This window comes from Vigna angularis, chromosome 1 (assembly GCF_016808095.1).
Source record: "Vigna angularis cultivar LongXiaoDou No.4 chromosome 1, ASM1680809v1, whole genome shotgun sequence".
Classification (NCBI taxonomy): Eukaryota; Viridiplantae; Streptophyta; class Magnoliopsida; order Fabales; family Fabaceae; genus Vigna; species Vigna angularis.
The window spans coordinates 19,304,881-19,320,737 of NC_068970.1; the positions used below are offsets into that span (position 1 = coordinate 19,304,881).

General features: G+C 29.4%; 1 protein-coding gene and 1 non-coding gene across 4 annotated transcripts; one reads left to right on the top strand and one right to left on the bottom strand.

Annotated features, from left to right (window-relative positions):
- The first annotated feature begins 1,748 nt into the window (after positions 1 to 1,748).
- Positions 1,749 to 4,729, top strand: LOC108322656 (uncharacterized). Of its 3 annotated transcripts, XM_052868535.1 has the most exons (7): positions 1,884 to 2,170; positions 2,323 to 2,552; positions 2,633 to 2,732; positions 2,799 to 2,891; positions 3,460 to 3,639; positions 3,752 to 3,907; positions 4,270 to 4,729. In XM_052868535.1, exons 1-7 carry the CDS (start codon positions 2,117 to 2,119, stop codon positions 4,441 to 4,443), a joined length of 987 nt encoding a protein of 328 aa, XP_052724495.1. In that variant the 5' UTR covers positions 1,884 to 2,116; the 3' UTR covers positions 4,444 to 4,729. The 3 variants fall into 3 exon arrangements, with proteins under 3 accessions (XP_017410300.1, XP_052724495.1, XP_017410299.1); XM_017554811.2 differs by lacking the exon at positions 1,884 to 2,170 and adding an exon at positions 1,749 to 1,875 and having other exon boundaries at positions 2,633 to 2,891; XM_017554810.1 differs by having other exon boundaries at positions 2,633 to 2,891.
- A 10,249-nt stretch (positions 4,730 to 14,978) lies between these two features.
- LOC128195134 (small nucleolar RNA R71) lies at positions 14,979 to 15,085 on the bottom strand. Its single transcript, XR_008246706.1, has one exon. It is a non-coding gene; the product is annotated as a small nucleolar RNA R71 (small nucleolar RNA).
- Positions 15,086 to 15,857: the final 772 nt, after the last annotated feature.

Here is a 15,857-nt window from a genome sequence, read left to right on the forward strand (position 1 = left end):
TTTTTTATGAGAATTTTCAAATTATTTTATTGATTTAAGGTAATGCTTTGAAAGAGAGAATACGACTTTACTTTATCAAAGACATTGAAATGAAGCTGCAGACCAAGTCATTTTGAATATGACAACCTTCGAGATTCATTGACATTTGACTATTTGCTTCGCACGAAAATAAAGCATTTATGATATATAATATAACACGTGTAATAAAAATATGGACAAAAAAACAATTCCAATGTCGCACTAAAATGGAAAAAAAAATAAATTATTATCATTGTTATTGTTGCACCACTTACACAAATTTAGTTGTGTGTCTTGTCTTGTCATATATATATATATATATATATATATATATATATATATATAAACTCATAAATTGTATCATCAATGTTATTATCATACACAATAAAATATAACTGTGTTCTATTGAAAGCATTGATGATAACTTTTTAATTTTGTAGATAACTACTTTTTTTTCTTTAAAAAAAGAATGAAAATCCACTTTAATAATCCAAAGAATTAATCTTCTTGACATATTTGTTTTTTCAGTGAAAGAAGCTATATGTCAATTGAAATCGAAATTTGTAAATTAATAAATTGGATTTAATAGAAGTTTGAACTATAAACATGCCCTTAATAATTACAAATTTATAATAATAATTCAATCTCTGAACTGATTTTTTAAGTAACACCTTAGAACTGAATTAATGATTCAACTTATTCTCAACATCTGAAGTATTATTTAAAATTACAAAAGACAAATGTATATTTTTAAGAAAATAACGGGGTTTGTTTTAAATATGGAAAAGCATATTAAAACAAAATTCACGTTTGGTATAATGTCATAATTAAAAATACCCCACATTTTGTTTTGTTTAAGGTACTGTTAAAAGAACTAAAATTTTTGTTAACTCGTATTTTGATAATAATATTAAAATTTCAGAAAGTATGAAACTTAAATTACTTTATCCTACTACTTTTTTTTTATCATTTAATTTTTTACTAGATTAAATCACTTCTCAATGTCAAAGTCTTACTTCTGACGAGATAGTTTAATTTTTAAATATACATTTATAATTTTTAAATTTTAATATTACATATTATTGGAAAGTATCATCAATATATTTTGAACATTTTTCCATCCAAAATTAATTTTAACATTTAGTTAAAAGGTATAAGAACTGACAAAGAGGATGAAAAAAATACGAGAAAATGGTAAAAATAAAAAACAGATAGAGATAAAAAAAATAAAGAAAAAAATAGTTATAAATAATTTTGAAATGTTTTCTTTATATTTTTGGTAAAATTGGGATTTTATAAATTTAAATAATCTCATTTTCAATTTTTCTTTAAATTTTCACCACGCAATACTTATCATTATAACCTATTTTAAATTTTATATATAAACAAAAAGAAACCACTAATTTAAAATTTCTCATGATGCTCAATATTTTCTAAAAAAGCCCTCCAAATAATATAATGTATTTACTATAACATACTATTTATCATTAACTAATATTGATTCAAAATCATAATTACCTCAATCTCATCCTCCTTAGAAAATTAACTACATTTTTATAAATATTGAAAATATTATTTATTTATTATTATACTAATATACTCAAAACCTAATATAAAAAACGTATGTTATGAAAAAATTTTACATAAATATTTTAATCGGAGCTGACGTGTATAGGTTTTCTGGTTCTCAACTCAACCCCTCTTTTCCTCTGCTATTTCAAACCTTCAACTCCAGTTGCTGTCCTCTCTCTCTCTCTCTCTCTCTCTCTCTCGCTCTCTCTCTCTCTCTCTCTCTCTCTCTCTCTCGTTTCTTCCGGAACAGCAATGGTACTAAAAGACATGTGTTTCTTCAACAAGGTGCTACTGCGCGGTCCTCACTTAATAAAACCATTTGTCCTTTCTGCTGTGAGCAACAATGTGCTTCTTCTGTTTTTAGCAACCCTTCCAAGTTACCATCATACCTCTGTTTTTTATTTCTTTCCGTTTTCAAAACTTTTCAAACACACTGGAAACTGGCTCTTACCTTATCTGTCCCTCCTCACACTTTTGTTTGAAATTTATTGCTTTCACTCTGTGATCAAACCCGGGAAGGAAAAAAATGAATGCTTTGAGCTCCCTCTGCATTTTTCGATCTGACCCATTAGCCTTAAATGTAACTTTCTTTTTATGGGCTTGTGTGACTCGAACAAGTACTTCTAAAATTACTGCCTTTTCATCCTTTCAAGCACCGATTTATATTTTACCTTGTATCATTTTTCTTTCCTTTGATGTGGTTGTAATGTTTTTCTCTTACTTCGGTTGTAGGACATTCTGGTTATAAAGCCTCCGAAGAAATCGCCTTTGTTGTTAAGGATGTCGGTTCTGATCTTTTCGATGGTATGCGGTGTTTTTATCTGTTCCGTGTGTTCAAAGCAGATAAGCACTCATGCTAGGACTATGCTTATGGAGTTGCAAAATGAGAAGCCTTCGCGGAATAGATTGGGCCTAACAGATGTTCCTTTGTTGCATTACCCCAATCCCGTGTCTTTCAACAGGTAATGTGAAGAAGTTTATGTGTTTTATGGTTATATTTTCTTTGGTTGGGGTCTTCTTAATTGACTTTTGGCTTTGGTAGGAGTGAGTGTGCTGGGAATCCTGTGCGGTTCTTTGCTATTTTGTCAAATCAGAGATCAGGCAGTGGGTGGTTTGAGACCCTTTTGAATAGCCATATTAATGTGAGCTCCAATGGGGAGATTTTTTCTGTTAGAGAAAGAAGAGTAAATGTTTCTACCATTGTGCAGACTTTGGATAAAGTTTACAACTTGGATTGGTTCAGTAGTGCTTCCAAGAATGAGTGCTCAGCTGCAATTGGATTGAAGTGGATGCTTAATCAGGTAAAAGTGCTCACTTTTGAGTCTTGTTCCAGAATGTAGTGATCTAGTTTATAAGTGTTTCAAGAAACAGGAAACCTTACTTGTTTTGTAGGCATGAATGCCCTCGTATTAATGGCTTACGTTTCAATGTAATTTTGATGACCCCCACCGCATCATGTATTAGATGTGAAGGATCTAAGTGAAACTTGACCCATGTGCTTGACTTTGAGGACAAGTACTTTTTCTGAGACTCTGGAACATTATTATCAATTTCTGTCTACCAGTTATGATCATTGAACAGAGTAGGGCCACCTCGTTGCATATTAATACAATTAAATATTGGGAAAATTATGCTTATACCCTTATGATCTTTTTATCCTCTGTAATAACATAATACTGTGTAGTGTACCCTTCTGTTTGATACAGATCACCTGTGATTTCTTAACATGAGCCTGATAGGAGGCTAAATTGCGTTGATTTTTTGAAACTACTGGATTAACATTATAGATGCCTTTGTGGCTCAGACTTTGCATTTCTTTTTTATAGATTTGTATTTAGCAATAGCATCAAGACTTGTGATTTGGCACAGGGATTAATGGAGCACCCGAAGGAAGTAGCAGATTATTTCAACCGTAGAGGTGTTTCTGTCATATTTCTTTTTCGAAGAAACTTATTGCGTAGAATGGTATCAGTGCTTGCCAACTCCTATGACCGATATGCTAAACTTTTAAATGGAGCTCATAAATCTCATGTACATTCCACAGAAGAGGTCTCTCTCTCTCTCTCTCTCTATATATATATATATATGTATGTATATATATATATTTTGCCTTTCTCTTAATATCTTTAACAAAAAAATAAACTCATTTGTCTTCTTTTAGGCGGATACTCTTTCAAAGTACAAGCCTATCATTAATTCTACATCATTACTGGTTGATTTGAAGGATATGGAGATGAGAATGGCAAAGGCTTTAGAGTACTTCAGCATCAATAGGCATATGATCCTGTACTATGAAGATTTAATTAGAAATCGTACTGTAAGTGCCTCAACACAAACTCCTTCATTTTGTTCTAAAACTTTCGATAATTACCTTTTTGGATGCATTATTCGAGCACCATTTATAAGTATAAACTTTTATATGATAATCTAGGAAGTGATTTTACCAAAGTTTCTTCCTTCTCAACCCCAAAGTCATTTTTCTGACACACTTAATGTAGAGTTGTTTTGTTTGTTGTATGTGAAACAATGAAGCTACAAGTGGGTGATGTAGCAAACTATGTTGAAAATGAACCTCAAACATTCTGCGACATGGATGATATGGCAAACTTTTGTTTCTTGAAAATGAATTTATATGTACATTTGAAGTTAACAAAATATATTTGTTTAACATTTATTCAGAAGCTGAAAGACGTTCAAGATTTTTTAGGATTGCCACAGATGGAATTAAGAAGCCGTCAGATTAAGATACACAGAGGAACATTGTCAGATCACATTAAAAATTGGGATGATGTGAACAAGACACTACATGGAACTGCTTATGAGTGTTTCCTCCAAACTGATTATTCATCGTAACCTCCTCTAACTCTTGGAAAGGTGTAAATATCAACACTTTTTTCTCAGGAAACAGTTTAAAGTTGTCACTGGTTGGTTGCAGTGAGAAAACTGTCTCCACCTTCTGATTTTTCCACTCCTACGTTCCTTTGTAATCTTATCTTTTGAGCATTTTTTAATTACTTTGTACACGCCCAACTAAATTATGAGCAAAGATGAGCATTAGTTTTATTCAACATGTAAGCTGCATTTCAAAGTTTGAGGTAATCGATATGGGACACATTAATGTCTTCAAAGTTAATGTTTATTCTTTTGTTATTTCAAGACCTGTAGTAAGTAATCACCGTCATAAGTTTCAGTAAGTGTAAAACTAGTAATTCAAAGGCCTCGAAATGAGGTAGCTTAACATAAAAACAAACCCTTGAAAACACATTAGGACATTAAATTTTGTGGTCTTGTATTCGTTGGTGTTAAGGTGGTTACTCTTTAAAGTCATGGTTAATGGATGGAAGATTAGAAATGTGTGTTGGCAGGGACACCATAAATTTTAGATTATTAATGAATAGGAAAGTAGATTACAACTTTCACTGATCAATGGCCCCACACAACACCATCAACCTTTCAACAAACTGTAATAATAGGAGACATATGGTGATAAGATTCCACAGACTACCTCCATCAACGGCAACTGCTTCCTGTTTCTAGGCACCCTATAAAAATAGTTATTTTATAATTTGGCTTTTTGAAACAACTTTTTAACAAGTAAACTATGTTCAAAACTAACCATTTGCTTACCATAAAAGATATTTTCACCCATCATTTACAGCTTATGATCTTGGCCTTTTTTTTTGTATGTGTGTGTGAAATTTTATACAGAATGTGTAATATCGAGCTCCTTTTAGTATATTTTTTTAGATTTTTTTCTTCCTTGACTTAAGAACGCAAACTTAAAAAATTGACAGCGTTTTTGTAGTCTCTTGCTGAGGAATTTCATTATCTATGACAATTTTAATAGCCCAAAATGTAAGTATCTTTTTTGAATCGGACCGTTGCCTCATGAATAAAGGTATCGTTTTCAATCATGCATCTTATTTACTTTAATGCATCTGCTTAAGCATCATATCAATTTGACTTTGTCCAATATTTCTCAGCTTTCCAATGCAAAATTTGCTCCAGCGATACGTCTAGAATTGTTTAATATTTTTTTAAAAGCATATTTTCTATGTTTTGTTTGCGTATGTCAATTAAAAATATATAAAAAGAAAGGCTATAAATCAGAGCATGTTCTCTTATTAAACAGAATGTTAAATATGTTTTTGCATATTATGGAAGCAATTACACCAAACAGAATTTCCAAAAAATGTAGGCAAACAATCCGAGTGGTAGCAGGAATTATTAGGTGATTATTTGTTTACTTTCACTTATTCATGGTCTCTTTTTATACGTGGAACTAAATATTGTTAATTTTTTTCCCATAAATTAAAAAATTCCAAATGCATATTATTCAGATATTGATTGAAATAATAAAATACTTTCTCCTGTACTGCCTAATAATTTCTGTAGCGGGATTCGTCAACTTAGGCCATGGCTTAATGTCTTCTGTTTTGGTCTGCAATTTAATAATAGAATTTCAACAAAATGCATGGCCACATATTCGGCCCAAGAAATTGGGCTACCTTGGTCGATAAAAAGCCCAAAAACATTATAAATATTATTTTATATATATCCAGTACATGAAATTTAAACCTTCATGGACATGCATGCATGAAATAGTTCTTTCCAACATTTCAGGTTTTGAAAAGTATATAATAAGATTTTATAGCTTCAATTTAATCATAAGACTTGTAGAGAATTTAAATGTTAGTTAATGTTTCATATTAGATAAAAAATAAAACTCAAAATTTTACTGTTTTAAGATTTTTATTTGGGAGTGGTGTCTATTTCTATATAAATGAACTGATATCTTATTATTATTATTATTAAATTTTCTTCGTAACTTGTCTTAAAAAAGATGTTATGAGTGTATGAGAGTAAATGGAGTATTGAGATTATTAGAATTGAAAATGAGTTAGAGTCATATCTTATTATTATTAATATTAGTTTAAGAATATCGTCCATACTTGATTATAATACAGTGAATGGAATACTTTATGCAGTGCCATACTTTACATAAAAGTAAAAAGTGTCCTCGAACAACAAAAAGGCAACATGATATGAATACAGAACTGATGCTGAATGTATAGTTAGTCGTAGTGTACAGTTAAAGTAACAGCTAATGAGCAAAGCCAAGCATCTTCCAACTTGGTATGTTTTAATACAGAAAAACTGTTAAAGCTGACACCTTTACCTACACTCTCCATGTTATGTTGCTTAAACTACATTTTTCATGCATGCTCTAATCATCGCCACCTTCAACAACTTCCACGCTCACAAAATCACTTCAACACCAATAATTCTTCTGGTCACGTGATTTTCTTTTCACATAAAAAGGAGAACGCAGCAAATTGCAAAACCACTTCTTAATTTGCTTGACATGAAAACAAAAATATTTCTTGAATAAGAAAACAGGAGAAATTGATTGTTTTTTCTGCCAATATTTAACGGATCAAGTATTTATATAAAAATTAACTAAATATTTTTAAAATTGTAGAATTAATAAATCTCAATTAATAAATGAATAAATTGCTTTAAAACTGGTTTTATCCTTATTAAAAAATTTATAATTTACAAATGTGTTTGAAATGAACTTTTCATTCTTTTAAAGATTTAACAAATAACAACCAAATAAAATGGAATAAGATACTCAAGATTTTATACTCATTTTACATCTGTCTTTTTCCAACAATATGAGTTAGAAGAAAATTTATTATAAAAGTCTCAAAATTATAGACTTACTCAATCTATGATCTAAATCTTTAACCAAATAAAATTAACTTGGTGAGGTGAGGCTACACACTCATACTAAGAACTTTGCTTACAGATAGAATAGTTCTTAGTAATTACATAAAAAAATAAAGAAATAAATATATCTTTTGTGCAAGTATTATAGAGAAAAGTAGAAACAATTGTTTTTAACTCTTTTTACTCATTCTTACAAGCTTGTAGACTTGATTTTCCTCAATTGATGTTTTTGCTTTTCAAAAATGTTCAAAGTATGTTCAAAAGATGTTCTTTCTCAACAAATGGATGTTCTTGTATTATAATACTTTTCAAGTATGTTCCAAGATGTTCTTTCTCAACAAATGGATGTTTCCAAACCATATATATATATATATATATATATATATATATATATATCAAAAACACAATGCTATCAATTAAGTAAATAACTTAACCGATTAACACGAAGAATTTGATTTTTTAATTTTCATTTTCAAAATATTTAAAAATATATAATATATAATTTTAAAAAATATATATAAAAAGTAAAAGCTTTTGGGGTGCCCTGATTTCTCCTGTCATATAGAAGGTCTTAGAAATTAATATAACGTGTTTGTGTCCAAATTAATGTTAATTTATAAATTAATAAAATTAATTAAAACTTTTAAGATACAATTGAAAATTAAAGTAGGAAAGAAAATGATTTAACTTTTTTATTTATTATGCCATGCAACTAAAATATGAAACCTGGCTTATGGCAGCAAATCCCCATACTGTGTCTCACTTTGTCACCTCTGTACACAACAAAGGATGAAAAATTAAATGATAGACAATAAAATGAAGGTGCCAATAGCAATCTATAATTACCAATCCCAATCATTAAAATTTGAGAGTTACTGCCTTCACCACCCCAAGTGCTTCCTACATCTCTTCACTATTTTTTTTATTCCAAAATTATCTTACATTTAACTTTTATTATTTAATTTTATTTACCATTTTTTAAAACCCTAAATTTTCTTATACCCCTACACCTCCATTCTCCTACACTTGCAACATACTGTAGAAGGGAGTTCCGCCCAAGCTCTCGACCGCCACTGAGATTGGTGCAAATTATACATGAATAAAAAGAATAGTCAAATGAAAAGAATCGTTATTCACTTTCAAATTAATAATACAAATCAAGAAGATCAAGAGAAAGGGAAAGTGATCCAAACGTGGAAACAATTTTGACAAAGGAAGCTTTGAAAATTACATATTATGGCCGTTGTCATAGATCGGACTTAAATGGGGCACTTGCTGCATAAATCCATTTATCTCCCTGTAGAAAATTCGTTTACCTTTTTTGGCTCAAAAAGCAAGACGTTGCATTCCCAAATTTATCACACTATGGATCTCAAGTTTTATAAATTCTACAGGGTTAAAAGCATTGCTCGGGAAGGCCTATGAGACAATTCATTGCACTAAAACAGTTGCATACACTAGCTATGTTGTCAATATCCATACCCCTTAAACGGATGTCAACATCCGTGGACGGATATCGACATCCGTTTGTCCTTCAACGGATGTCCATATTCGTCCATGAATGTTGACTTCCGTTTAAGAATCACATATTCACATCCGTTTAAATATTATTGAAGGACAAAAGAATAAATGGGGAGGTAAAAGAAGTAACGTGTGGTGGTGGAGGAAGTAACTCTCTTGAAAAATTTTCTTAAACTTCCATAAATTTCTTCCTGCACCTTAATATAACAACTTTTACTTTTTTTTTTAATTGTAAACTCATAAGTAAACAATAACTTTTAAATTGAATAATTTAAAATAAAAAATAATTCAGAATTAATTTGATTTCCAAATTATATAATAAAAAAAGATAAAATATTTTATTTTATATAGAGATACAAGACAAAATTTATGGAGGTGCATGAGGAAACTGCCTTCCAAACATTATGTATTACAATCGTGCAACTAAGAGCAGCTTTTTGGACCCAAATGCTTAAGCATTTTTTTTTTCCAAAATTACCTTTTGTCAAACAAACTATCACGTCTAACAGGAGAAATGAATTTAATGACTTTTTGTTGTCATCAAACTGTCTCTCATTAAAATTCATACCTATAAACAATTTTCAGTGTTTTTGATATCTAAAATTTAATAAATATATTAATTTGAACAACTTTATTTTCTACTAGTTTAAAGCATTTGATTTTCTCTTCTTTTTATATGCAACACGACAATGCTAGATTGCCACGTAATTGTGCTTAAATAGCACAACGTTGCTTGAATGAAATGACGTGTTAATTGACAATCTTCTTTTTAATTGATTTTTCTCGTTTTTTCAATAATTGTGAAAATTTTCTTATCAACTTATAAAATAAAAAAAAAATGAATTTTGTTTCAAAGAATATGAAATTCAATTACTTTAGTAATAGATATTTACTTGTTACATCAACAGGACTTATCACTATGAAATTTCTAAAATAAAATATCAAATGTCTATATTTCAAAATGGCATGTTGAGTATCTGAAACACAAAATGAAACATTGAAAAATTGTATTTAACCATTAATTTTCTAGAAACAAAAGTACTATAGACTATATAGCTCAGTTTTTGATAGTTTTTTTTTCTCTCCATTTTATATTGATTTTCGTTGAAATTTTCAGAGAGAAACATCATAAAAAAAATGGAAATAGTTGGAGAATGATTTTCGATGATAAAACAAATAGCATATTTAGTTTTGTTTGGATTGGAAATAGTGTTTTGTTCTTTTATATAAAATGTTTATGGTTTATAGGTACTGGATTACTTTATTAACTTTTTAACGAAACCTCAACAAATTGGTGTAGTGAACATGAATCGGTGGATGAAACTACTGAGTGAATGAACCCTGTGTTGCTAGAATTTTCGGATGAAACTAACGACTGAATGAATCCTGTGTTGTTAGAATTTTTAGAAGTGTTTTTCAAATAAGCATGTTCTGTTGAAATAAAAAACGACAATGCAAGTAGATAATGTTTAAAGTAAAAAAACTCACTTTAAACAAATTATGAAGGATTCCAAATATGAATTTGATAATACATTAAATTGAAATAAATATAAAAAACAATATATAAAAATGACTTCATGCATAATCCAATTTTATGAAATTGATTTATAAGATAAGATTTATAGAATTTTCAATACTTTTTTTCCTATTTGTATTTAGAATATGAAATTAAATATTAATAAATAATTTGATAATGAATGAAGAATAAATATAATAAATATTAAATTTTGTTAAAATAAATTTTAATTTATAATTTTAATATCATGTTAAGACATATAATTATCTTAAAAAAATAATTTATAGAATAAGATTTATATATATATATATATATATATATATATATATATTTTAAATTAACTTGATATCAAACTTTCAATCATTATCTATTATTTACAAATTTTTAGATTAAAAATAATGTCCAAATTCTTTTATTTAAAATACTTATAACTTTTCTTACTCCTATAAAGATAAAGTAAAAGACCTGAAAAAGAGTTATTCATGTGCTTCTCTTCTGTGAATAAAGTAGTTAAATTAATAAACATGGTTCGTGCAGCAATGCGACCTAGCCACTAACTATCGTCTCACAGACCAACTACCCTGATGCACTTTCCTTCCTTTTAAACAATTTTTTTCAGGAATTATTTTATTAAACATATGTTTTTAAAATAAATTATTAATTTATTATAATAAATAATAATATATTTTATATTTAATATAATAAAAGAAATGATTTATTCTTAGTTTATTTATGAATAATTAAGTAACTAAGTTAGTGGGCATAGAAGTGGGGGTTGTTCCCCAGTCCCTGGAGCCAACATTATGAGTGTATATGACTCTCCCCACTTCCATCTTAATTTATGCTCTTCCTTTGTTGGCCTCATTCAAATTTTTAACCCATTATTTAATATATTTTAAGTAATTGTAAGATATTTACTAAAAAAATATAATAAAGATTGTGCCATTAACACTTGTTTGATAAAATATAATGTGATTGCCAAAATTAGTGGCTTGGTAGCATATTGTAGTGGTAGGGACTGAGACCATGCTACTTTTGACTTCACTTTGCTTGCCCTCTTCAACATTATTTCATAATTTGATTAAGTCACATTCACATGAGTGCCCTGAATATTTATTTGTAAAATTACTATTTATATACTTTAAACATTCATCAATGTTTCCACCTCTTAAATATTATAAAACCATAAACATTATAAAATCAACACATTTCAAATGCTTACTTACTATGTATAGTAAATTGCTTTCTCTTTAAAAGGGTAGAGTCCAAAAGTTACCACCAATCTATCAACACTACAAAGCTTTAACAATATTAGTTAGTCTGCACTCAACTCATCAATCATTACTCCCAAAATCTTACAATAAATGTTACCAAGAATGGAACCATTCTTATGAATAATTTTAAATCTTACGATAACACTTTTAATAACAAAATAAAAATTGGTGATTTATTTTATATTTAAGATGTTATATATATGTATGTATTACTTTATCTATAACCAGCAAAAGCAGGTGTAGCTGTTGTGTGTTTGCATTTTTTAAGTTTTAAGAAAAAAAAAAAATTGGAAGTAACACTATATACTTGAATATTTATTTGAAAACTACAAATATGATGAAAAAAAAAGGGAAGAACTTATGCCATTTTTATTCAAAAAAAAAATCTTAAAATAATTGTTATCATTAAAATATCAGTTAACAACAATTATATTACAAAAGATAAATTTGGAATGAAAAATATGTACAAAATAGGGAAATCTTCTAACATGAATTCAGTTTATTCCCTACCAAACGAGAAATTTTGGTTTTTACAAAATTTTAATTTTAGTTTTAATCCTTTACTCTTTTTTTACATCTAAGCAAGTTGTATCTACTATTAATATATAATATAAGTATTAATAAAATTATTAAAATTTATCATTAATATATGAGTAGTTCACACCTCTATTTTCAGTTAATATCAGTTATGAATTAAAATTGTTCAATTTAAAAATTTTAAAGAAATAAATATGTTAGTAAAGGTTTAAACTAATTAAAATTATATATATATATATATATATATATATATAACGAAACTATAAATACTAAAAGTGAATTTAAAAAATTTAAAATACTATATAACTAATGTAAACGCAAGATATTTTAATCATACATTTTAAAGTATTTAAGAAATGAAGTTTATAAAAAGAAGTTAGGTTTTTATTTTAATTTATTTTAAAGTATTTCTATAAGTAATTTTAATACTAAATAATATTGAAACTCTCTAAGAGCAAGGTTTTATGGATACGGGAAGAATAAATTGATTTGAAGATAAATCTTAATCTTGGTAAGTAAAATCAATCTTAATTGAGTTTTGGTTCTTTTTTCTCTTCTCTTTTTAATTGTATGGTTGAAAAGGATGTTGTCAATATAAGATTAATATTGTGAAGGTTTGGATTTATTGAGTTGATGGAATAAGTTCTTAAAAGACTTTTGGATAAAATACGTTTCAATCTAAGAAAAGGGACTAATAGTATATATTTCTACATTGATAAGGTTGTTTTTATTAATAGAATGCACGAAACTTGAAAATATGTGGATCATAAGATAAGAAGTCTTAAATGATATTATTGATAAGTGTTGTTCAAGGTTATTTAATATATACTCTAAATTAATATTATGATTTAATGAGAAATTGAATTAGAAATATTAAAATATAGAATGTAAGTGAAAATAACTATAAAATGAATTATTCTTCCATTTGTAAAAAATGCAATATTACCTAATGTGTTTGATAAGTGTGAAAAAGAGTTGTTTTTACACTTATAAATGATCTCAATCTTCTAATTATTCATGTTATTACTCAGTGAAATGTTGTAATAGGAAGTAGATTGTTTTGTAAATTATTGTACAGGAAAGGATGTATAGTTGGGAGCTGTCAGCCAATTTTCGCATAACGCAAGCCAAAACTCGCAATGCCAACAAACGGAAATTCGCATAGCGCACCATTACTCGTGCGCTGTGCGAATAACATCAGTTGAGAGGCAGCAGTTACACGAAATTTGCTTAGCGCACACACACCTGTGCGCTGTGCGAATTAATGAAGTTATTGGTTTTAAAAGACGTGACAGAAAGGCAGAAACTATCTTCTGACACACGAAAATAGCCAAAGAAAAGACTGGAGAATTCAGGAGACGATCCGGAGACCTTTCAAGACATCAATACTTCACTTTATGCAAGGAATTGCTGTAAAGAGTACATTTGAGATGTCTAGAATAGGCTAAATTTTCTGTTCATTGGAATTGGTTGTATGACGAAACGTTAATGTAAATTTCCTGTGCAATATATGTTTTTGTTCATGTTCTTTTCTTGACTTGATTTTGATTATACAGAAGTATTAATCTCTTTAAAAGTTCTTCTGTACTGGAAAGTATTTTTAGAACTAGAAACGTAAGAAAAGAAACTAAAAGTAAATTACGCTAGGAATAGCTTCTGTGCTTTTGGTCATTCTCAACATCTGAACTTAATGCAAAATTATCTGATGAATTAATTAAGGAATTAATAATTCAATGGATAATTTTAGAACTTGTTTTAAGGAATTAAACCAAGATACTCTTATGTGAATGCTTGAACAGAGAATATATGTTGTCAGGATTTTACTGTAATGTTAGTCAAAGACCAATTCCAGTGATCTTTTATTGCATTTTTAAATCTTAATTTTTACCTTGTTACTTTCATGATTAATTCCAAATTGATATCACAAATGTTATCATCAGTAATTGACTTTGATAAATAATTTTTAATTGAAATACGTAACACAAATTCCCTTGGGAGAACGATACTCTTTTACTTATTCACAGTATTACTTGGAACGATTTGGTATACTTGCCAAAAAGTTATCAAGTTTTTGGCGCCGTTGCCGGGGAATTTGATTGTTTTGTTATTTCAATTAGTTGTTTATCAATTTCAATTTTGTTCCCATCTCTGTAAATTCATTGTTTTAGTTCTCTGTGTATCTGTGTATATTGTGTTTTATTCCTGTTGTTATTTCTTGGGTTGGTCATTGGAGATTTTTGTTCTGCATGCCATGCAGAACAAAATCTGAGAATTTATTGTTTGATTCTGAGATTGAAAGGACAGCCCGTAGAAATAATAGTAGGCGTAGAAGAGAAAATAGAAAAAAAGAAGCTAAAGAATCCAGCTTATCCTCAAACGCTTTTTCTTCATCTGACCAAGAGGGTAAAAAGATGGAGGGAAACAGGGAAAATGAACAAGGAAGGCGTACGTTGGAAGATTATGCTTCAGTGTCTATACCTACATCTTTCAACAGTATAGCCAGACCTGTGGTAATCGCGGCTAACATGGAAATGAATCCAGCATTGATACACCTTGTTCAAAGTAATCAGTTTTCAGGATTGTCACACGAAAATCCTTACGATCATCTGACAACTTTTAATGAATATTGCAACACTGTTAAAATGTTGAACGTGTCAGAGGAGGCAATCAGACTTAGTCTTTTTCCATTTTCCTTGGCAGGAAATGCCAAGAAATGGTTAAATTCTTTTCTTGAGGGAAGTCTGACAGGTTGGGATGACGTTGTGTCAAAGTTTTTGCAGAAGTATTTCCCCCAATCCAAGATCAATAAAGGCAAACAGGAAATATCCTCCTTTCAACAAGAGCATGAAGAGTCGTTGAGTCAAACATGGGAGAGGTTCAAGGGGTTGCTGAGAAAAACTCCAATTCATGGATTTGACATTCCCACTCAATTAAACCTTTTCTTAGGAGGTTTAAAATCTCACACAAAGCTTATGTTAGATGCCTCTGCTGGAGGTAACATTAGGTGGAAGACACCTGATGAGGCACATGAAATAATTGAAAATATGGCATCTAGTGATAACGATGTCCACAGTGAGAGAGTGCAAACGCAAAAGAAAGGAATGTTTGAATTGCAATCCCAAGATGCCTTATTAGCCCAAAATAAAATTATGACTCAACAGCTTGAGTCTTTGATGAAAAAGTTGTCACAACTACCCAAGGAACTACAAACTGTATCACAGGCACAACATCAAACTGTGCAAGGTTGTGAACTGTGTGGTGGAGAGCACCAAAATGGACAGTGTGCTATTCAGTCCAATGCTAAGGAAGAGGTAAATTACATGGGTAATCAAGGCTGTCCAGGCAATTATGGAAATTATAATCAAGGATGGAGACCTCATCCTAGCATGGGTCAGGCTAGTTCTAGTAGACCACCACAACAACAGTTTCAACAACAACCTACTCTTTCTGATAGGACATCCAAACTTGAAGAAACTCTACAACAATTCATGCAAGTATCCATCTCCAATCAAAAGAGCACTGAAGCTTCTATTAGAAACTTGGAGACACAAGTGAGTCAACTTGCAAAGAAGCTGGATGAGACATCTGAAAAGAAATTTGTGGCTAAGAATGAAGTTCACTCCAGGGAGGAATGTAATGTCATAATAACCAGAAGTGGAAAAGAAGTGGGGTTTGATTCCAAGGAG